Here is a 24738-nt window from a genome sequence, read left to right as displayed (position 1 = left end):
AATCTAAGAAAGCAAATCAAAACAAAACTCAGATACAGAGGACAGATTGGTGGTTGCCAGGTGGAAGGGGGCTGGAGGGTATGGGAAATGGGTGAAGGGGATCAAAAGGTACAAACTTGCAGCTATAAAATAAGTCATGAGAATGTAATGTACAGCATGGGGAATATAGTCAATAACTATAAGTATAAAAAAATTTAAAAGCAAAGTAAATCTTAAAAGTTATCAGAAGGAAAAAAATTTTGTAACTTTGTGTGGTGGCAGATGGTAAATAGACTTATTGGGGTGACCATTTTACAGTGCAAATGAATGTCAAATCATTATGTTGTATAGCTGAAACTAATATAATGTTGTAAAGTTATACTTTAATTGGGGAAAAAAAAACAACCTGTAGATCCAATTCAGACTTAGGAATTTTTTTAACTGATTCAGTGTTACTGTATGTCATTATAAATCAAAATTTTAAAATAAAACATGAAATAGTTCTTAATTTACTAATTTATCAGTCTAAGAACTTCTTTATTGAATTTCTTTTTATTTTAATGTAACCTAGTATTAATAGTTTCGTTTGCTCTTTTCAGGCCTTTTCAGTAGTTTAGGACAGTTTATCAACCATGATTCTCTTAAAATCTTGGCAGTGGTCTGTAACATTATCTTTCTTTTATTATACTTACCTTACCCTTGTGTATCTGTCAACTAGTCACTTAATAAAGTGATTATAGGAAAAGGAGCCTGTATCAGTAACTTCCTTCCTGACTCCCGACATCTTCACTTGCAGATGCCAGTTCTGGTGCCACACAAGGAATGTTTAATGCATTCTTAGCTCAGAACAAGCTCATTTCACCATCAGGCTGCATTCTTGCTGGCAGTCCATCCATGCTCCCTATTCTGCCTTAGTTGTCATGGTCCTTACTTCTTGTTGACGAGATACTTTGGCTTGACTTGATGAACCTTTCCCTCCGAATTTTCTAGCTTGTGTTCCAGTTCCCCCACCATTTCTACTCTTACCTTAAGAGACAACAACTAGAAAAATCAAAGTATGTTATTGAATAGTAATGGGTGCTATGAAAAAATAAAGGGATAGAGAGTAACAGTGCTATTTTAAGGAGTGATCATGACTGTGACTTTTTGAAGAAATAACATTTGAATAGAGATCTGAAAGAAGACCATTAAGGAACATTCAGATGTCTGTTTAGAGAAGGGGAGGTATATAGTGAGATGTTTTTGACCGATAAGTGTTTGATTTCATAGAACAGGAGTTTTATTAGTCATACAGGGAGGAAATTAGAGTGAAGATATTTGATAAAATCTAGAGATTGGTTAGGATGAAGGTGGATTTAGGTCAGTGGTTCTCCCCTGGAGGTGAATTTGCTCCCTAGACGGTATTAACTGGCAAGTGTCTGGAGACATTTTTAGTTGCTGGGGACTGACTGCTACTTGCATTTGGTGAGAAGAGGACAGTTGGTGCTAAATAACCTACAGCGCTTAGGAGAGCCCCTACAGCGAAGGATTATCTGGCCCAAAATGTCAGTAGTGTTGCTGTTGAGAAGCCTCGGTTTAGGGGAATATGAGAAAGCGGCCAGAATGGGAAATTTGTGTGGAAAGAAGTAAGATAGGAAGGCTTGTGAGAAAAAGAACCCACATCTTATATTTCTTTTGTATGAGAGAGCCTGATACGGTGTTAGTCATATAGAATCAGTGTGGTAAGAATATTTATTTCTAAATTTATCCTGCATTAATTTGTAAATATGGCATTTTAAAATATTTTCTTCTTGCTTATACAAGTAAAACTTGAGAGGGGGAAAAAAGAAGTACAAAGAAAACCAAACCAAACAATCCTAGCTCACAATTTATTCCAAGATTATTTTTCGTACTTTGATTTATTTCTTCAGAATTCTTTTCTGTGTGACTATGTATGTGTATGTTTTATTTCCTTTTCATAAGGTAATGGAGTTCGCATTGTTAAGTATATTTCATCCAGCATTACCTTTAATTCTTCATGTCTCACATTGAATTCATGATTGTAGCTCTCTCATAAGCCATCTCGTCTTCTCTTAACCTCTCTTCAAATCCACATTACTTCTCACAATTAAAAAAAAGTCTACCTTTCATTTTCTACTTTAATCTTACAATATTTTCTGGTGACTCTCTGCTTGCAGCATCAAAGCAGTTTGACACTCTAAATTTTATTATGTGATGCCTGACTAATGTTGAGTTCCCGGACTTCTCTGCCGCACACCTTATTTTGGGATGAGAACTTTTCATTGTTTCTGTATGTCCTCCCAGTATTAAGATTGTCCACGTGTTAACACACAGCCTGATTGGCCTACACCTCCTAGGCTATTTCATCTTTCTTATTCCTTCGTGAAGCCACTAACTGCCTTTGGCAAGGATCCAGAAATGAACAAAGTCAGCAGCACAACTCAATACATCCTTAATGCAGAGCATTGTCCTCATGTAGTTGAGAGGTTTTTTTAAGATGAATAAATGAAAGAAAGCTTAAGAGTAGGATTAGTGAAATATATAAAACAAAATGTATAGAAGCACAGGTAACCAACTACATTGGTAAATGAAGAAACCAACAGATAACATCCCCAAACTGGTGAGTGGAGGTCTGAAGTAATTTCCACAGTTGAACTATTTAACAAAATATCTTACATTGTCATATCTTCGTCGTCTTATTTAAGAGATGCTGGTATAAATTCAGAAACGTGCTGCCGTGACACAGGACTTAACACCATTATTTAGATACTGGATTTTCGAAGGTGATCCAGAGAACTTTGGCAGTTTTAACTGATGTGAATTTATATTACTAGTTTTCATGTTAGCATATAAGCTAGAAAACCAGTTTATAGAATTGTTTTATTCAACAATTTAACTTTCCTTAAAACAGGAATTCTCATTTTTGCCTTTTTATTTTTCCTACAGGGGCGTGGTTGCTCTTCAGACACTACGAAAATTAGTTGAACTTACTCAGAAGCCAGTTCATCAACTCTTTGATTACATTTGTGGTGTAAGCACAGGTAATCGCTTTTGTAAGGAAAAGTGAGTGCATTAAGGAAAAGAATGTTAAGCACTTCTTTTTAAGGTCATGGTTATTTCCTGAAATGATGGATATTCGTTTCATGTTTTGATAATGAATAATCCTCTGATGTACTTAATGAACTTTTAAAAATGTTTTTTTGGGAGTAAGTTAACATTCAGAAGTAGATTTTAACATGCTTTTCTAATATGTTTTAAATAAGCCACAGTGACAGTTGCAAATTATGAATTATTGCTTTATAGCATAGTCACCTGAAGAAAAGTGATGAAATGGAAGGAAAGTAGGTACTCAAGATTGTACTTGAACCAATGGGACATTAAAGCTGGATAAGATTTTACTTTGTTTTAAAAGATGTCCCTCTTTAAGGAAATTGCTTCTTATATCCTTTATCTGGTTGTTTGAAACCAAAATTTAAATTGATAAATATGAGAATCTGTGTTTTTTTTAAAAGCTACTTTTTAATATTGCTAGTCGATGTGTACCTAAAATTGTAATTTTGTTTGTATAGAAGAAATTGGCATCTTAGAATACGATTGTTTCCCAGTAATTTTCTCGTTTTCACTGACTCGCCATCGGATGCATTTTTGTTTTCTTTTCTGTTTGCTGTGTTTTTTTATTTCCTACATCAGCTCTCTCGCCCATGTTGCAGCCCTGCCCTGCCCCAGCGCGTACGTGACGCCTCTCAGGGTGCCTGTAGGTATTGCTTCCCTCCCAGGAACACCCAAGCACGACTGGTTGCAGATCCTTGCTGTGTATTTTACCACCTGACCTAAGAATTTCTCACTTTACATTAGTTTATCTTCACAAGCTATTGGTTCTATTTTTTCTCATTCTTTTTAATTATAGTAGTAGTTCTAAATACCACTAGCTACAAAACCAAATGATTTCTCTACATTATCTGTGTCAAGTATGACTGATATTCCCAAAGGGCATGTTCATTGATGCTCCATTGTGAGAACTAAATGAGAGCTGCTGTAGGGAAGATTCAGAAGCGTAAGGAGTCGGTGACTCCTGCAATGTTCCACTGAACATTGATTCCTCAAGCTGATAGCCACCTTGGAGAAGGTTCTGTTGAAGGAAGTTAAACAGGTCTCTTTACAGAGGGACTTCTGAGGTCTTCCAGTACGTTAAAAATGCACTGTGCCTCCCAGGATAGGAAAATAACATGTACATCCCCAGTTGATATAACTGTGGAAACTTTTCTTAGAGACCTTTCCCAGGGCAAGCATTCTTGTTTTTTAATTTGAGCTATTACCCTGGCCATTTCTGTTAAATTTGGGAATGGTGCTAGCAATTTAAACATGCAAACGTATCTACAAGCTACCTTCCTGCTTTGGCACCATTGTTAGCAGTGGGAGCTTGAAAGAGAATTTTAAATTGAGACATTCATCCATCGAGTAGAATATCAGTTTATGTAATATGTACGTTTCTGTATTTATCACAATACATCTTTTCCACTGTGTCTTCTTGCTTATGTTAACCTCCACTTGTAATCTAGTGCTTATAATTTTCCTTTCCTTTTTCCATTTTGTGTATTCTAATATAGAAATTTTGTTTGCACTCATAGTTTTTATAAAGTTAATAAATTTATATTTAGCTTAAGGATAATGTCCTTACCAGTTCAGTAAAATTCATTTTTTAACATCTGTTCATCTTTATAGTAGCTCTTCTTCACAGGAAACTTAATTTTTTTTTGGCAAGTTATTCCTTGTGGTAACTAAAAATTTTCTGCAAATTGAAAAGTAACAATTTCTTTTATATAGTTATGCCATACATTGTATTTTAAAACAAGCTGACTTATCGCTTACTAGAATAAGACTAAGATGGTGGTGGTGGTTTCATAGGTGTATACATCTGTCAAAATTCATCAAACTGTACATCTGCAATATTTGTAGTTTACTGTACAGGTATCATACCACACTAAAGGTGTTAGGAAAAAAAGACTAAAAACGGTTAAATACACAGAATATTTAAAATGCATCATGCTTAGTGATTTCCTGTTTTTTTCCATTGTTTGCAGTCTCAGTGTAAGCAGTGCTGCTGTACAGGTCTCTGCCCCCCCCCATCCCCCAAAGTTTCTTCTGCCCTTTTTCTCCTTGGTTCAGGGTTAGGCCAGTTAGGTACACTAGGTGGCAGTGGGTCCTACCACTTAGTTGCAGCTAGGATATGCGATCAGCTATTTAAAAAGACATCCCAGAGACCTAATTTCTTTATTTATTACATTGGTTCCCAGGACCAACCTGAAGGAGTAATTATTTTAATGAATTGGTAAGTTGTCCAATATACTGTATTCTGTGACTAAAACTAAGGAATATCTTAAGGTTAGAAAGAACATTATCTACCACAGTATCTTTTTTTTTTAAATTGAAATATAGTTGATTTACAATGTTGTGTTTCTGGTGTATACAATATCTTAATTATATATTATTTAATTTAATGTAGAACAACACATTTTTATATATTTATCATCATGATTATTGGTTAACATTGATTTAATCTTTTTTGAGGCCTGGTAAAGCCCTTCACATGTGGCCCTTCCAGGGTTATAAGAACCTATAAATTTATTTGTTGTTATTATCCTTATTTTTCAGATGAACAAAGTTTGGGCTCCGAGAGGTATAGTAGTCTTTCCCAGGTGACACAAAGTATCAAAAGTAGAATTTTAACCGGGTCTGTGAGTCAGGAGATCTTATACATACTGTAATGTCAGTGCTGATAAAAACTGAACGTTCTTTCTTTCAGGTGCTATATTAGCGTTCATGTTGGGATTGTTCCATATGCCCCTGGATGAATGTGAGGAGCTTTATCGAAAGTTAGGATCAGATGTGTTTTCACAAAATGTCATTGTTGGAACAGTCAAAATGAGTTGGAGCCATGCATTTTATGACAGTCAAGCATGGGAAAACATTCTTAAGTAAGTTATAATTGTGCTTTTTAAAATTGTCTTGACTGTATAGGTAATACGTACATTCATGATTTGGAAAATGTAAAGAAGAATAAATACTACGTGAGAGACAACCCCTGTTACTATTTTGGTGAATCGTATTCTAGTCACCGTTTTCTCAGGTTCATGTGTGTGAGGTTTGCGAGTGAAAATTGCGATTGCCTTTTTAAAACTTGAGACCGTACTGTATAGAGGACATGCTGGCATCCTGTTGTGTTACTTAACATACAGTTGTCTCTCAGTATCCGCGGGAGGTCAGTTCAAGGACCTGCAAGGATACCAACATCCCCAGGTGCTCAGGTGCCTTATTTAAAATGGCACAGTGGTATTAGTCTTTCTCGAATCATTAACAGATATTCTTCTAAAAGATTTAATAATTTTTAAACATTTTCGCAAAATATGACAAAGCCATTATACTCACCTTCTAAAAATGTTAAGCATAAAGTAGAGACTTAAAATCACCCACAGTCTTATTCAGAGCTGTAGACCTTGCAGTGTGTTTTCTTCTAGTTTTCCTCCTAGGCTCTGTTCATTTTCATACATGTTTTATGTGGTGGAAATTATGTTATAATTTTCTGTCCTTTCTGCTTTTTTCAGCTTTATTAAAATCCCTTGACAAATTTTTTTAAAGACTGCACTGCATTCCCCCATGTGATGTTGCCATATTTTCTCAACCATTTATGTTTAGGACATTTATGTTGTTTCTAGTTGTTTGTGATTATGAATGCTGCTATGGTAGGAAAATTTACATTTCTGCCCACACTTCAGAATATATCAGTAAGTCAGTTTGTAAGAAGCATACTTACTGGGTCAACGTTGATGTCTTTTAAAAATAATCATTATATAGGAAATACGAGAATATGTAAAGAAAAACTATGAGAATAACTTACAGTCCTACTAAGAACAAAAGAATTTCTTAGAGATGAAGAAGTGTATGAGTGTTTGAGGTTGTGAGTGTGCATGTGTTTTCATCCCCTTCACAAAACTGGGATGATAACGCACTTGTAGATTTGTATCTCAGCATTTTGTCATGATTGGTTTCCTGTGTCCTTAATTTTTTTCCCCCCTGATTCTGGGAAGGAGCGTGGTTTTGTCCATCTTTACCTGCCCAGCATTAAATGTTTTTGAGACATATTTTAATGGTTGTTTACTGTTTTATGGATGTATTACTTTTTATTTAACAAATTCCCTAATGAAAAAGACGATATTTCAGATATTTTTACAGTTCAAAATCACGTTTACGTGGACATTCTACTTCTCTACTTAAATCTCTGGTTATATCTTTAAGGTAAATTTCTTGTTTGAGGTTTTTGGATCAGAGAATGTACATGTTTCAAGAATCATAAGACAGATGGATGTATATGTCTGAATTGTTCTTCAGAACAGTTGTCCCATCTTACCCACCGGCATCACTTTATCTTTCTAGTTTATGAAATATTTATGAACACCAAACATTTTAATTTTTAAAACTTTGTCCGTTTGAGAGATTTTTAAACTGGTCTTTCCAGTTTGCATCAGTTTTTTGATTATTGATGAGTTTGAACATTTTTTGTTTTTTTAAAATTTTATTTCTTTTTTTGTGTGTGTATTTCAAGAGCATAATATTTGCTCATTTTCCGATAAAGACATTGCTCACTATGTTATAAATATATTTACCATTTGTTAATTTGAAAACATGCTTTTTAATTAACAATTTTTTTAATGGGGAGGAGTTTAAGATCTTCATTTAGTCAGATCTTTTCCTTGAATTTTTAACTTTACTTTGAGTCTTTTCTACCTTGAAATCAGGTAAATCTTTATATTATTTTGTAGTCCTAAGGTTTAGTTAAGTTTATTTTTAATTCTTAGGTCATCTGATGTTTATTTTGATGTATATTGTAAGGTGGGGTCAAACTTAATTTTTTTCTCAAATATTAATTCAAATGTTCCTGTGTCTTTTACCAAGTACTTTTTCATTTTTTTCCCACCAGTCTGAAGCACCCCCTTTATTATGTTTTAAATTCTCATCAGCATTACTGTCTGAGTCCAAGTTTTTTGTTTTTCTCTATTGATTTTTAAAATTGTTGTCCAGATTCATTTGGCTTAGTTATTAAACATTTGTGTAATGTTTCTATATTGACATAGCAAGTCTTTTCTTCTTCTTTTTCACAATTCTGTTCACTGTTTTCATTTAATCTCCAAATCCTCAGTTGCTTTTATCACGTAAAAAAAAACAACCCACCGATATTCTGATTGAAATTACATGAAATGTAGCAGTTATCTTGTGGAATATTGACATCTTTCCAGCTGAGCAGTCCTCCCATCCACTGATGTTGTGTGTTGCTTGTTTTCGGGTTCTACTTCTATGTCTGTTGGAAAAAAATAATTTGTATCAATTCTTATAAAATCATAATACTGGTAAGATTTTTTTTAATGAAGATTTGAAAATTTACTCTAAAACCAGTCTCTCTGCTATAAAATGTTTTCTCCTTTTGTTACTCATTACAGTATCTTCATGGATTTGCATGTTGCTGTTTCACTGTCGATCTTTCAAAGGCGTCTTTATTTTATTCACAACATTGATAAACCTTCTAAGTGTGTTTAGTTTTTTTTTTTTTTTTCTTTCCCTAATTTTCTTTTCAGTGTTTGCTGCACAACAAACCACTGCAAAACGTAGTGGTTTAAAACAACTGTGATCTAGTCTCATGATTCCGTGGTCAGGGCGTCTCTTCTTTTCTTGTTTAAACTCATTCATGGCTGCTGACAGCCAGCCAGCAGCTCAGCCGAGGTGGCCGGGACAGCTGGTCTCTCTCTCCATGTGGTCACTCTCGTCCTGGACTTCCTCCCATCGTGGTGGTCTCAGAGTTCCAGTAGGGCAAGCCCCAGTGCATGAGGGCTTATTGAGCCTCAGTTTAATGGCATGTTTGCTGGGGTCCCCATTAACCAGAGCCACTCAAACCAGGGTCTGTGTGGGAAGGGGCTGTACCCAAGGATGTGGAACCAGCAAGTGTGATTCAGTGTGGACCTTACTGTTTTAATCTGGCACACTTACTCCCTGGCTTTTTTTGTCATTTTTTTCTCTCATTGTTTATTGAGAAAATTTTATGTTTTCTGTGATAATGATTTTGTATTATTTTGGGGACATTGTTTTTAATTATAGCATCAGTAGAATCTAGGAATATTGAGATTTTTTTTTTATTTTGACATCTCTCTAAAATAAGCAATGAATGTTTCTGATTTTCCCTTCAAATTTATATCCATAACAGTTCACTAAAACATTTTAGCTCTGTTTATAAAATCAAGGTTTAAACAAAAAATGAATGTGAACTTTGCTTGAAGTGTGAAAGCAGGTACACTGTATTTATAAAAGATTGTAAAGAATAGATCACTACCTTATGTAGATACTACCCTTATGTGAAATTCACTTGCATTCTGGTTGAGAAACATGAATATTGCTTGAAAAAATGACATTAGTTATTTTTTTTCTTTTCTTTTCTTTTTTTTACTGAGGCAGGTTAATAGAAAAACCATAGTCTTTATATTCAATACCGGGGGGGAAAATACGTAATTTTTAAGTCTGGATAAAATCTACACTGAAATAAAATTTCCTTGTAATGGAATTGTGAAAATTGCTGCCCAAGGACAATTTCTATAATGTTGCAGTTAATTCAGCTGCCAGCTCAGATGATTTAAAAAGCATTTTTGGGACAGTGACATTGGCTCTGTATTGCTGAAATAAGCTTAAAGTCTAAATGCTCTCATGTGGTTTTTACAGACTACTCTGTAACTAGTCTGCCGTATCTCTGCAGTCTTAACACAGCCCCTTCATCCTGTCACGAAGACCCTGAAAACAACAGATGTGTTCTGCCTCTGTGCCTTTACTCTGTATATGTCCTGGCTTTGAATGTGCTGTCTTGGCATCATTGGTGTCCTCAAGCTACTCATCTGTGCATCGTTCCCAGATGCTGCAGCCTGTATTAACGCCCCCCTCAGAACTGTAAATATTTGCAGTTTGAATCAGATGTAATAAGTAACTACAGGTTGTTTAATGTGCACTAGTTGGATTGTAAGCCTCCTAGAGGTGATCTTACATTTTTTTGTCCCTTAGGGTTTTGAAAAATTGTGGGCCAACAGTATCTCCATAGTGTATGTTCCCAGATGTTAGGAAATAAAATCATTTTGACATTAATTTAACTTTTCTCCTTTAATTAAGGGATAAAATGGGATCTTCACTAATGATTGAAACAGCAAGAAACCCCACATGTCCTAAGGTAGGTTTCGAGTCTCTTAAATATAACACCTAGTTGGAACTGAAGGTCAGGTGAAAGGACTTATTCTGAAGGCCCTTTATTAAGGGAAAAATTATTTAGGAGCCTCTGTTAACAGATTATATTGATTCCTTTTATATTGGGTCCTCCTATGAAGTTACAGAATGTGATCATTAAACCTTTTTTGTATGTCAAGTGAAAGTATAACAAAAGTTTAAGGACATGGAAGACTGGGACCAAATATAAAGGAGAATTATTTTATTATAGGGTTAATCAAACCTTGTGATTTAAGGAAAATTATGGCATTCCCTCTCCTGGATTTTTGAAAGAAACTTTATGTGCCTCTTAGTATGTATTAGATTAATATACAGATGGAATCCCAGTTTTTAGAATGTTAATGCCATTAGAATGTGTCTCGGTTTGGCTTCTCTTTTTTATTTATTTTGTTTGAAACCCAGGATCTGAGTATTGCTTGAGTTCTGTGTTCTTTAATAATTCTTGTTATTTGACTAAAGGATAGGATTTTTATACCTAGGAATTCCATGCGGCTTGTCTTTATTCTTGGATAACAGACTAACCATGAAATGTCAAGTGCAGCTTCCTCCACTGCTCCTGCACGCTTGCTTATTCATACTTTCGTTTATTGTTTGGACGTTAATTTTGCATCCCATGTGCCAGCACCGTGCTGGGCAGGCACTTTGGATGCACCAGTGAGTTAGTGCAGGCGTGGAGTTTATAGTCCCGTAGGGCAAAGTAGGCGTTAATCAGATGATCACACGAACGAGAGATTCTTCCTCACACAAAAACAGGTCTCTGAAAGCATGTATTTACAGGGCCATGAGGGAAGTCTCCCTATCTAGGGAAATGAGTTTGAGGTCTCAGTGTGAAGGCTGATGAGCATTCCTGTATGGGAGGAGCGTGGAGAAACACAGGAACTGAGAGAGTTCCTGAGGACTGGAGTGGCAGGAGCCGAGGGCAGCGGGCGAAATGAGACTGGAGCAGTAACTCAGCCAGACCACGCAAAGCCCTGATGATGAGATGCACTGGCTCATCGGCGAGGAGCCTGGGGTGCACCTATACCTCTTGTTTGTTCTCCTGTATCTTCAGGGCTTCTTGTGTGTTTGTTTTTAAATTGTGACAGTTGCCAACTTAAAAAAAGGAAGGAGAATAGGGCGGATGTGAGGGAACCGCAGCCACTTGAAAAAGTAACTCACTCACATGTAAAGCAGCGCCCACACTTCTTGAATGAGTCTACCTGTGGGCCACTGACAGAAAGACCCTCTGGGTTTTAGTATGTGGCCAACTCTTATCCACCCACGGTGGCTAGAGACACACTTGGATCAGTCACAGGAACTTGGAATGTGACCTTTGGTTTATAAAATAGCAAAGCATGCAGTTCCCTGGCAGGTCTTGGCATGCGGCCCTGACAACTCTGACCTCACCAGTACCTTCAGCTTCTTAAGTTTATACTGTAGATCATGGACAGGTACATCACATTTTGCATAAATTCAGCTGACATCAGTAACATCTGAGACCCCCGGGTGATAAACATCAGTTCCTTTAATAAAAAATTAGCCAGCTACCAATTACTAACTATGATCAGAAAGCCTTGAGAGTTTGTTTAGTGCTTAGAGTTTCGTTAGTTAAGTCGTAATGCCTTCAGAGAGCACAGAAACACAGACTAATTTGCAAGTAATATGAAAATAGTGTATTTATCTTTAAGTTGTTTTTATTCATGGCTACTACCGCAGTATCAATTATCATATAAAGGTCTGCAAATTTATGCCTTCTTGAATGTCTTTTTAAATAGCTAATCAAGTCACATAGTCAAAAACATCTTTTATTATTGTTCTCTTATATTTCTCAAAATTGTCTCAGCCCTTGTAATTATTTTCCTACAAAGAAATACCTGTTTATAAGGATCTGCTTCCTTTTGCTTAACATTGCAGTTATGTGTCACATTTCTCTTGATGGGTAGAGTCGCAGATTGTTCATTCATCCTATTAAGTAATATTTAACTTGTTTGCTTTCCAAATATTGCCACTTACTATGTGTATTGTTCACTTTTAATTCACTAGGTAGCTGCAGTAAGTACCATAGTAAACAGAGGGCTAATGCCAAAAGCTTTTGTGTTCAGAAACTATGGACATTTTCCTGGAACCAACTCTCACTACCTGGGAGGCTGTCAGTATAAGATGTGGCAGGCCATCAGAGCCTCCTCCGCTGCTCCCGGCTACTTCGCAGAGTACGCACTGGGGAATGACCTCCATCAAGTAAGTCGACTGCGAGGCTTGTCTTTTAAAACTTCACACGATTAGAAAGAATCCGCTTACTAAACTTAAAGAGGGATCAACCAAGGAGGTGTTCTTCGTGTGTCCCTGTGGCAAAAGACGTGCAGTACAAGATATTTTCACTTGTTTGCTTTTCTTAAATTAGCAAGCCTTCTGGCTTGAGAGCACAATTTAGGGAAGATTTGTTTGTGTCTTCCCTAATATGATGGCCAGCGACGATCATTTAAATTTGATCGAAAAATGATTGTGTATGGTTGGCTTTCCAAATGTGATAAAAACTAAAAGTGAAACACAGGCCCTGAAAATGCAGAACACAGTCTGTTTGACAGTTTTGGTGGACATATTTTGAAAGACAGGATATAATAAAATAATAATAGTAAATACTCATTAAGTTAGCTATGTGCCGACACCTGTGTGGTCCTTTGCAAGCATTACATCGTTTAATCACCGCTGCTTATGAGGCAAATAGGGTTATGTCCATTTTACAAATGAGAAATTGGAGTCTTAAGAAAGTTAAGTAACCGGCCTAGGGTTGTAACTGTTATGATGCCATCTGTAATTATACTGTATTTAAATTTATGGCTGAATGATCTATAAAGCTGAATATTATTTCTGTAATGTTGAGTTGTATTCTTTTTCTGTGATACAGGCTCATTTACTGTGGTAAATTTTTCCCTGTCGGGTTTTTCCACTGTTTATAGAAATCTTAACTCATAACCTGTACTAAGTGATTTAAAAAAAATTCAACAAAGCTTTTGAACTGATACTTCCAAAATATATGTTTTTAATATATGTTTAATTTCTTATATAAATCCCACTTAGAATCAGCCTCCTTTGATGGAGTCAGTAACCTTAACTAAAGTATATGTGTTCTCTTCACTTGGTTTTCAGATTCATGCTGAGAAAAAAACTTGTGTTTTGATAAGCATTTTTAGATGTTCAAAAGTTCATAAATCTTCGATATAAACTATGTATCAGCTATATAATTTTAATTTACATGTGTCCATGTTACAATAAAACATTTTTATCAACTTTATTTTCTCCCATACTTTTATATAATAGCTTAGATATATTTTCAAATATTACAATCAGCAATCTCTGTCTTTCCGAAGTAATGTCATAATCTTTGTGGTTAAGAGGTTAGAGTAGGGTTCCTTTCGTCTTTGGAAGTCAGTTCAGACTATTTCCTGCCTGGTCAGAGCAGTCATTGCTGAATTATGTAAGGCACGTCCCCTTCCCCCCTTTCTCTGCTTTATTCTGCCCCCTCAGGGCAGAAAGTGCTTAGTTGTAGAGTTTGATTTCAGGGCTAATAAGTCAAAATAAAATTTTCGTTTTAACATGTATCCTGCTGTTTTTAACAACTATTTCTCCATATCCTGTAGTATTTTTACCATGTCATAAATGGAAAAATTAACAATGTATTCAAAAATATAATAGTTAGGGTTTTGTAATTTTAAGATGGTTGTCATGCTACAAAATGGCAGTTATGCCAAATATTAGTGAAAGTCTCAAATGATAAGTTACTGCGTTTCGGGACCATGTGTTCCCAGAATTCAAGCGAAGTTATTTCATTTGCTCTTTATTCTTCATCTAAGAGGAAGTAGTTCTAAGGTTTAATTCAGTCCTGTGGAATACATACAACAAACCAAAGTGATTCCATGGTTCTTTTTCCATTTCAGATAGACTGACTAGTGTTGGTTCTTTCCGTGCGTGGCCATTTTTATACTGATGACCGTAATCTTTGAACTTAGGTTGAGCTACAGATTAAAATAACTTCTTATATAAATTTTATTTAAAGCATATAGCCACATATACAGAGAATGTACTTTCATGTAAATCAGTGACTTGATTCCGGAAAGACTGGCATATCTATCTTAATAAGGATATTCAGATGGAATCTGGAGTCTAAGCAAACCTTAGTTAAGCAAATATTTTCCTTATTGCATAATCTTTTCTGGATGCTTGAGGAAGAAATGGGATATTTTTCTCCTGAAGACACTATGAAAGGTTGCTTTGAGTATTCTAAGGTATGAATGCTCTTGATTGCTTAAACAAAGAAAACATTCAAGCGAACTTCCTTTCCAACCCTTTAGAAATCACCAAGAAGTTTAAAACTAAAATATGCTACTTGCTTATTACAATCCTTTTATCGTTAGTTCTTTGAATAATTATATTCAGTTATATCCGGCCTCATTTTTAAAATCCCGTTTAACTGTCGTGTCTGACATATGTTTTAATATAAGTAACTTCATATCCTTTTTGAAATCAGGTAGCGTTATATATTATGCATTAATATTCTGCTTGAACAGTTATTGAAAGCAGTGGTATAATTAAGAGGTATGAGTCAGTAGATAGGTAGATTTCATTTGCCTTTCACCATAAAGAGAAGAATGTTATTACAGTATTTACAAGGTTTATTAGATGTCTTGGAGAATTAGAAAGTAGGATTAGCTTTTTGAGTAGTTTCCAATAGATTACTTCTCCCCCCCCCCCCAAGTAGCATCATCTTGAAATAGTACTTTTTACACAAAATTATCTTCTCTCTCTTTTTAACAGGTTTATTGAAATAAAATTGATATACAAAAAACTGCACATATTTGATGCATACAGTTTGATGAGTTTGGACATAAACATATCCCTTCTCTCTTATCTTTTTCCATCTCCACCTCCAGAATTAAATCAATTATTCTCTGTCTTTGGAGAAGGAGCCTGATAAATTAGCTTGTGCTGAAGATTTTGATGGCAGATTCTAATATATTATTTCTTTCAGGCCCTATTTACATTTTAAAAGGCTATGTCTAGAGCTCTGAATGCATTAACCTAAAAGAAATGATTATATTTCATATCAGTGTTCCAGGTAAATAGTGTTTTTAGCAGAAAGAGCCTGCCTGGCACTTTCAGTGCTAAATTATGCCTGAGCCAGGCCACAACTAGGAATTTTCATTATAACTGGACAGAAATGTAGTGAGTGCCTACGCAGTGCCAGGCACTGTGTTCTCCAGGAAGAATATAAAGGTTTTTAGTAACTGCTCATGTATTGTTTGTGTCTCCTGGATCCTACCCTCAAGTAGCTCAAACTAGAAGAATGTAAATGGAACTATAGATGAGATGATAAGTTCAGTAATAAAAATGTGTATAGGATTAAGAAGTAATATAAAAGACGTGATTTATTTTGTTGAAGTTGGCTCTACAAAGACGTTTTCCTCTGAGTCTATGTACAAAGAATGAATAGTTGATTAGGAACCGGAATTTGATTTGAAGCATAGCTGTTAACACCATTGGAAACTTTTTGATGTGGAATTGATTTTACTGCCAATTCTTTTCTAAACCTTGTTTGCCCCTTCTTACCTTTCCTCATCTGTTTGTCTTCTCAGATCCTTCTTCATAGTTTTTATAATACTGAAGAAGTGTTTCGTCTAAAATACTCAGATGATTAGGAGTTACACAGAGTATAACTATAGAATTTAAGATAAATATAGTTTAATAAAGGAGATAACTTTTTAAACTGAATTAGAAATGAAATATGGATGGGTATCATTCATATTAATTGAAAACAAAGGAGAAGGTTGAAATGATTAAATTAAAATTGGTACTTGAGAAAATACTCAAGTACTTTAAGGAAATAACTTACCACTATCCACATTTAAGGAGTCCAAGTAGATTTTTGCAGTTAAATCATACAATTACCTAGCCAAATAGTTCCTTTCAGCTGGTGAATGGATAAACTGTGATACATTCTAATCATGAAATACTTCTCAGGAATAAAAAGGAATTAATCACTGGCATGTGCAGTGAGATGGATGGATCTCAGAAGCATTATTCCCAAGAAGAGGGCTGGGAAGGAGCATTTTGAGTTGACAGCATGTGCAGAGGCATAAAGCGAGAGAATGTGGCTCCTTCAGAAAACGGCCAGTAGTTTGTGAACGACCAGGCTGTAGGGGTTAGAAGATGACCAGTTCTGGGTAGCTTCAAAATGCAAATCCAGAATTAATAGGTACAAGTTACAGGGAAGGAGATTTGGGCTTATTAGAAGGAATAATTTTCTAATAGCTGATAGCTTTCAGAAATTGAACGGCTTTCCTAATACCAAGTGAGGTTTACCCCAGGAATGGGGGGTTGGTTAGATACTTTTTCTTATTCTACTGCATTTTTACAGTTCTCTGTCAGCATATTTCTTTCCTTTTAAATTCTTCAAAATAATAGTGATTATTGATAAATGCTTAAAAATATGAAGTTTGCCTACCTTGTTTAGGTTTATATCTGCAGTAAATGAATTTGATACTTTGAAATTGTTAATAAAATTTCCACTTAAATTGGTTGCATTAACTTGATTACATTTGACTTGTGAAAGAAGAACTTGTTTGGAAGAACCACAATTCTTTTGTTAGATTGTGTACAGAATCACATTAACCACTAAACAAGGGGGAAAAAATCTTTAAAAAGTAATTCAGTTCATTTCAGTAGTTTTGAGCAAGATATGCAGAGCAGTCCAAGAAGTTCAAAGAACTTTCATAATAGGAAGGGAAAGTTTAATAAAGCCAGTGAGGCCCGTGAGTTTTTTCACGACTTCTTTTGCAGCTGTAGTACATAAAATAAATGCACTTTAAAGGAATCTCTTGTTTTTAAATAATTTGTTCAATTTGTTACGTAGTCCAGCTTTCCCGGTGAGTAAATTCGAAACTGTTTTAACATAGTTTGTTTTTGTATTTGTAAAAGAGAATTTCACTTCTAAGAGTTCTGTACTGTATTTACGTGACTTCTCTCTGCAGGATGGAGGTTTGCTTCTGAATAACCCCTCAGCATTAGCCATGCACGAGTGTAAATGTCTTTGGCCGGATGTACCATTAGAGTGCATGGTGTCCCTGGGCACCGGGCGTTACGAGAGTGACGTGAGAAACACCATGACATACACAAGCTTGAGAACCAAACTGTCTAACGTTATCAACAGTGCTACAGACACAGAAGGTTAGTCTGTCTATTTGCTGCCTCGATGTCCTTTAACTTCTAGAATTCAGCGTTTGGTAGAATATGCCGACGCTCGCTGCGAAAGAGTGTGTCACGTCTTTGTCGTAGGCTTAGGAAGCACATGGGGGCAAGTCTCCTGTCGTTTCTGTTTCTCCTCAGCTCTCCTGAGTAACCCAGGGTAGTGACTGCTCTCCACGTGGGAGCCAGTGCTGCCTTTGCCTGCCTACAGCTGGAGAAGTAGCTAAAGCAGGATTAGCTCCAAGGCTTGGTTGGAGCCAGTTAAGAAGTAGGAAAAAGAAATGAGGTTGGTTCAGATACACACATGACAATAGTGAGAGAGAGGATTAGGAGTTCGATTATTTAGTAAAGGAGGCAAACTGGAGTAAGTCCTTACTTCCACTTTTGCTGCCTCTGTAATCTAGTGGTCACATAAAGGTCGAAGTGATCCTTTAAAAATGTAAATTAAATCATGTCTGTACCCGGCCCAAAACCCTCCCGGCTTCCCACCCCACTTAGAACGAGATCCAAAAGCCTCATTCATGGAAATTTACCAGGCCCTGAAAGGCTAGCCCTTGAATGCATTTCTTCCCCCTTTTTCAGAACATGTATGTTCCCTTCTGTAAAGTGTGTTCACCTACAGTTCAGTTCTGCTCCTCAAACTTGCTAAGAAGTCTCCTGCCTCGGGGAGTTGCTGTCTTCTCTTTGTAAGGCCTTCCCCCACGTATATGCTTGATTCCCTCCCTTAGTTCATTCAGGTCTCTGCTCACATATCACTGCCCCAGAGAGCCCTTTTCTAACCAGGATGTTCTAACCCCCTCACCTTCTCACTTTAATTCTTTATCCTGCTTCCTTTGTTTTATCCTTGGAGCATTTCATTTATCTATTATGAATACATATATTACATACCTGCTGGTGCAACTGCTTGTGATTTCTCTGTCCCACAGCAGCGTGAGGCAGGAGCTTATCCAGTTGACTGTGTTGACTTCAATACCTGTGTGCATACATATGAGGAAACTGCCCGAGGCAGATGACCCGGAAAGGATTAGATAGAAAAGTCCTTGGAGCTCACACAGGACAAGAGCAGCTCAGATTTCCATCACCTAGATCAGACCTTGTGACACATGGGTATGCTGTAGAGACCTCGGAGGGCGCTGTCTCAGGAGTGGCATATCACACTAGGTCTAGACTGAAGGCTGCTCTGGATCCACCCTAACACCGCTTAAAAGTAATCCTCAAAAAGATCAAATTGAGTTCCCATTAACAGCACCTGCTGTTAGAATAAAATCCAACAATATTTAAAGGAATGCAACAAATACGTAAGATTCACAGTGTTTGGCATCCAATAAAAAATTACCAGGCATACAAAGAATCATGAAAAGACACCCTTAGCCAGGAGAAAGTCCAGTCAATGAGAACAGACCTCGATATGAAACAGATGAGAGAACTGGCAGACCAGGTTGTTACAACAGTTGTTATAAATGTACTGCATGTGTTCAGTGAGATAAAGGAAGGTCTCAACGTGATGAAGAGAGAAATGGAAGATACAGAAAATAAAAAGGACTCAGATCCAATCTGTAGAGTATCTGGAATGAAAACACAGTACCTGGAATAAAAAATACGGTTGATAAGATTAACAGCAATTCTGTACAAACACATGGAGAAAGTAGAAGAGAATAAATACTTCCTGGCTCATTTTATAAAGCCAGCATTACCGTGAAACCAAACCAAGCAAAAACATTACTAAAAAACATAGAAATACCAACAATATATCCTATTAATATGCATGCAAAAATCCTTAAAATATGCTAATAAATTGAATTCAGCAATATATAAAAAGGGGAATACTGGATAACCAGGTAGGGTTTATCCTGGGAATATGGATTTGGTTTCACATTCAAAAAAATCAGTATAATTCACTGTATGACAGACTAAAAAAGGAAAAATTTATGATAATCTCAATAGATGCAGAAAAGACCTCTGACGAAATTCAACATCCATTCATGATAAAAACTTTCAGGAAATTGAAAATAGGAGGGAACTTCCTCAAACTGATCAACAGCATCTACCAAAAAACTAGAGCCAACATCCTACTTAACAGCGAAAGACTGAGTACTTCCTGCTTCAGATCAGGAGCAGAGTAAGATGTCTCATCACTTCTGGTCAGTATTGGGCTGGAGGTCCTTTCCACTGCAGTAAGGCGATAAAAGGAAGTAAAGGGCGTAGAGATCAGAATTGAAGAAGTAAGTATTTATAGATGACACGGTTGTCAATGTTGACAATCCTAAGGAATCTATAAAAGAGCTACTAGAACTAATTGAGTTTAGGAAAGTCGAAGAATATAAGGTCAGTAAAAATCCATTGTATTTCTGCATACTAGAAATGGACAATTAGAAATCGAAATTAAATATATACAAAGATAGATATCATTTATAATAGCATCAAAATATTAAATACTTAAGGAATTATTTAACAAATTATATGCAAGTCCTGAACAGTGAAAACTACAAAACACTTGTGAGAGAAGTTAAGGAAGGCCTAAATAAATCAATATACTCTGCTTTCAAATTGGAAATGCAGTATTGTTACAGTATTGTTACGATGGCAGACCACAAATTTGGTCTGTAGAATCCATATGACTGCTATAAAAATCAAAACGGACTTTTTCAGGGGTAGAGATTAATAAGACGACTGTGAAATTTATATGCAAAGGACCTAGAATAACCTGTTCTGGTTATTCTTACATTTAGGTCTATGTTCTAGTTTGAAAAAGAATGAAGTCGGAGGACTTACACCCTTGGATTTCCAGACTATAAAACTATAGTAGGCAGAGACTGGTATTTGCATAAAGACAGACATAAGATCAGTGGTACGTAACAGTACAGAAATGGATGCGGACGTGTACACTCAAAAGATTTTTGCCAGAGGTACCTCAATGAGGAAATGATAGTCTTTTCAACAAGTAGGACTGGGACAATTAGATAATTGTATTTAAAAAATTGAACCTTGACAACATCATATATAAAAACTAACTTGAAATCGACCATAGACCTAAATATATGAGCTAAAACTGTAAATCTTCTAGAATATGCTGGAGAAAATCTTAATGACCTTGGGTTAGATAAAGATTCTTTAGATGGGACACAAAAAACGTGAACATAAAACAAAAAGTAGATAAATTAGAATTCATCAAGTTATAAATTTTGTTCTTCAAAAGGCACTTTTAATAAAAGGAAAAGATAGGCTATAGACTGAAGTAAAATTTTAGTAAAACATGTGTCTGATCAAGCATCAGAACCAATTATATAATCAGAGGCAAAATATAAAGACTATTCTTCCATTAGAATATATAAAGGAGAAAACAAGAAATTCAGTGAAAAAAATGGCGTAAATATTTGAACAGAAATTTCATCGAAGAAGAACACTGATGGCTAATGAGCACATGAAAGACTTCAGCATCATTAGTCATTAGGGAAGTGAAAATTAAAACCACAAGATACCACTACACATCCTCTAGAGTGGTTAAAATTAAGACTGACAGTAGCAAGTTTTGGCAAAGATGTGGAGCAGCAGGGACTCTAATATGTTAGTGGTTGGAATGCAAAATAGTGCAGCCATTTGGAAAACAGTGTTCTTAAAAAGATAAACAGACTTTTACCATATGACCCAGAAACTTCATCCCCAAGTATTTATGCAAGAGAAATGAAATCATACATCCACAAAATGACTTAGGATGTGGATTGCAGTGGAATACTACTCAGCAATAAAAAGGAACTACCAATACATCTATGAGATGTATTTCAAAAGCATTTTACTAAGTAAAAGAAGCTACCCAGACACAGAAGTGCTATATAGTTATGATTCTGTTTGTATGAAATTCTAGAAAAGGCAAAGGGTAAGGGGGGGACCAACCATAAAGAGGCATGAAGGAACTTTTGGGGGTGATGTCATGATTGTTTTTGGTGGTCACACAAGTATATACATTTGTCAAAACCTGTCAAATAAGACAGTTAAAATCAGTGAATCTTATTGGATGTAAATTATACCTCAATAAAGATGATCTCAAAAAGTTAAAAAAAAAAAAAAAAAGATTGGAAAGGCATTTCAGTAGTGGCTAACAATATGACCAAAAACAGAGAAAGAATACCGGAGCAGGTATCCTAATTTAGCAAAATTATGTGATGGTTTTTGGGAGATGAATTTCATTTTGTAGTTATATTCAATGTTACGGATTTGTGTTAAAATAAACAAAGCTTTGTAATTTGCTTAAAATACGGTAATTTTAAATAAATGTAACATTAGATCATTGCAGAGTAACTCGAGTTTTTAATTCACCTGTCCTCTCTTTGTTTTAACAGAAGTCCATGTAATGCTGGATGGTCTGTTACCTCCTGACACCTATTTCAGATTTAATCCTGTGATGTGTGAAAACATACCTCTAGATGAAAGTCGAAATGAAAAGCTGAATCAGCTGCAGTTGGAAGGGTTGAAGTACATAGAAAGAAATGAAGAAAAAATGAAAAAACTTGCAAAAATATTAAGTCAAGAAAAAACAACTCTGCAGAAAATTAATGATTGGATAAAACTAAAAACTGACATGTATGAAGGCCTTCCATTCTTTTCAAAATTGTGATGAGTGTGTGCATATGGTCTCATAACTGAATGCCTGTTCAAAAGATCCACAGGATTCAGTAAGGAATTGTGAGGTTCAGAACGCGTGAACTTTGAAATGCTTATGAATTCTGGGGAATCCTGAAAAGACAGTGTTCAGATCAGCTTACACAGTCCAGAGAGGGTCTGCTTGGTAAAACAGTTCATATGGGAATTAGGTTTTTATGATGGTAGTCATTAACTGTGCATCTTACCATGCTAGTTGATTTTAGTACATATTGATGTTATATTGTTTGATGTTTGAAAATTTATTAATATATGTGCCAAACAAGAACAGAAAACTGTCATTATTATACTTGGTATTTTTGCTGTAGTCACCATAATCATGTTAAATGTGTTTGATGATTGATCTTCCTTCATGTGGAAAAGCTAATTTCTTAAATTAATTCATCACTTGAAACATCACTTACGTTCTCACTAGCTACGTTCTGCGGTCCAAATGTTACCTTCCGGTGTTGTAGTATCATCTAAACAGATGCAGAAAAATGGAATTCTCTCTGTTATAGGACTTTCACATTTGAAATATGAAAGAACTGGATACAATTTTCTATTCAAAATTTGTCTATTTCAACACTGTTTGGTTCAAAAAGGTAGGTGAAGTTCTAATCAATCACTTTTCCCCCCTGAAATCTCAAGATAATGCTGTCTGTTAACTTTTCTAGCTCTGGCTTATCATTCACTGTTATGAAATTAATTATTTGAATTTACTGAGAAAATATCCCTAAAAATAAACTTGAAATAATCTATTAAAGGGCTAATGCCATTTTTAAATTATTACTCATAATGTAGCTCTTCATCTCTTTCTAGCATTTGAATATACCTGTCCACAATATGCATTAAAAAAAAGGTTAGGCTGGTTTTACCTTATTAACTCCTTTAGCCATCTGGATTTCACGGAGGTTAGTAACATAGACACCAACCCAAATCATTGTTTATGCCAACCAGATTCATCTTTGTTGTGTCATCTGTCGGTCTGCCATGTAAATCCTTCACCGTGTTTAGATTTGTCAAGAGAAATGAAAAAAGGCGAGTGCCCTTTGCTTTGTGCACGTAAACTAGAGCTAAACCTGTCCAGATTGTCATACTGCGTCTTTGCAGCACTGGTGTGTAGAGGCGGTGACGTGCGGTTCACAGAGCGAGGGGAGCCGCGAGTCTGCATGGGAATCGGACTCTGAAGCAGAGTCCATCTGTTTGTGACCTGGAGGAGGGCGGACAACCCCTCTGGGCTCCAGATATTTTACTTGTTAAATGAGGGATGCTAGCTCTAAAATTGTATTTACTTGTCTTTTATGGCAACTGAAAAGTGAATTCTGCAAATGTGCAAGCAAAAGACAAGAAGAGGTGTGATAATGAGTTTTCAGTCCTATGCAGGTTAAAAAAAATGCTCTTTTCAAAGAAGCAAAGATTGTTTATTTCAGAAGTAAAATGTAGTAAATTATCCAATTCATCAGTGATTTTAAAAAATACAGAAAATAAAAATTGCTCTGTAGCTCAGTCCTTTGGGGGTGTTTGAAAATTCGTATTTCTGTAATGAATGCTATGCTGGTATATTTCAGTTCTGTTCTTGCTGCTGCTGTTACTCTTTATTAAAAATAATCCCTCAGATAAAGTTGTCCCTAGAGGCGTATGGGCTGGGTGAGATTTCCCCTAGCGGGTGGGGAGAGCCTGGCCTGGGTTATAATTGCACTGTGTGCTGCTTGCTCTCCCACACCGCATTCATCCAGGAGAAAGTGGTGTCAAAGGAACCTCTGAGAGGGAAGGAAGTCACAAAAAGTGAGCCTTTAGTCTGAGGGGGTGGGGGGGTGGGGCTCCCTTTGAGCGCCCCCCAACAGCAGTTACTGGCAACTGCCTCCCCTTTTCACTTACTACAGAGCTGCTAATGACCGAAGTAGCTAGGACCCCTACAGTTCACAGCTCAAAACGTCACCAACCTGCTAGGCTCTAGAAATAATTCCAGTTACAGTTTTAAGTATTTCACAGCTATCAATGCTAGTAATGTGACTAAAATCATCGCTAACATCCAAATTGTAGTTTTTAGATATAGTGTAACTATGAAGCTACCAAGGATTTCTAAAGACACTGTAAAATAGTCCTTTCAGACCACATGTTCATATGCAACTAGAACAACTTGTAAGAAAAATGCAAATAATTGGAAATCAAAATACTTCCGAGTATTCATTGTAATAAAGCAAATTTCAAGCACAATGAAGTATATTTAATGTAATTTACATGGTTGCACCTTATTATAAGGTCATTCTTGACCTAACATGATGAAGTTCTGTTTTACAGCTGAAGTGAACTGTCCATCCCTTGTTTGTGCTTGGCTGCTGATTTCCCTCGGGAACACTACAACGTACAAGTGTACTCTGACTGTAGCTTTTTTCTTAAACCACACGGCATGGCACCTAAGGATGTTCCCATTCCCTGTCCCTATTTCTTTAGCTCTTTTCTCTCTCCAGCAAAAGGTACACCCAGTTGGGTAGTGCACCAATTTTCGATGATTCTTGTCCCCATTTGTACTTGAAACTGATTATCTGAAGAACTGTATAATTCACTTGAGATAACCTTCACTTTATAATGAAG

At 36.0% G+C, this 24738-nt stretch overlaps 1 protein-coding gene across 3 annotated transcripts in view; it reads left to right on the top strand.

Annotated features, from left to right (window-relative positions):
- Window positions 1–23652, top strand: part of PNPLA8 (patatin like domain 8, phospholipase A2) — a 38169-nt gene extending 14517 nt beyond the window's left edge. For all 3 annotated transcript variants that reach the window (XM_074367675.1, XM_074367677.1, XM_074367676.1), the window contains exons 5-10: window positions 2926–3020; window positions 5783–5954; window positions 10177–10238; window positions 12314–12504; window positions 17292–17487; window positions 21843–23652. In XM_074367675.1, the coding sequence (XP_074223776.1) occupies window positions 2926–3020; window positions 5783–5954; window positions 10177–10238; window positions 12314–12504; window positions 17292–17487; window positions 21843–22117 (991 nt within the window). In that variant the 3' untranslated portion in view covers window positions 22118–23652. The remainder of the gene's footprint in view (window positions 1–2925; window positions 3021–5782; window positions 5955–10176; window positions 10239–12313; window positions 12505–17291; window positions 17488–21842) is intronic.
- The last annotated feature ends 1086 nt before the right edge of the window (window positions 23653–24738 follow it).

The sequence above is a fragment of the Camelus bactrianus genome, chromosome 7, assembly GCF_048773025.1.
Source record: "Camelus bactrianus isolate YW-2024 breed Bactrian camel chromosome 7, ASM4877302v1, whole genome shotgun sequence".
Taxonomy (NCBI): Eukaryota; Metazoa; Chordata; class Mammalia; order Artiodactyla; family Camelidae; genus Camelus; species Camelus bactrianus.
This window is presented reverse-complemented; position numbering and strand designations above follow the sequence as displayed.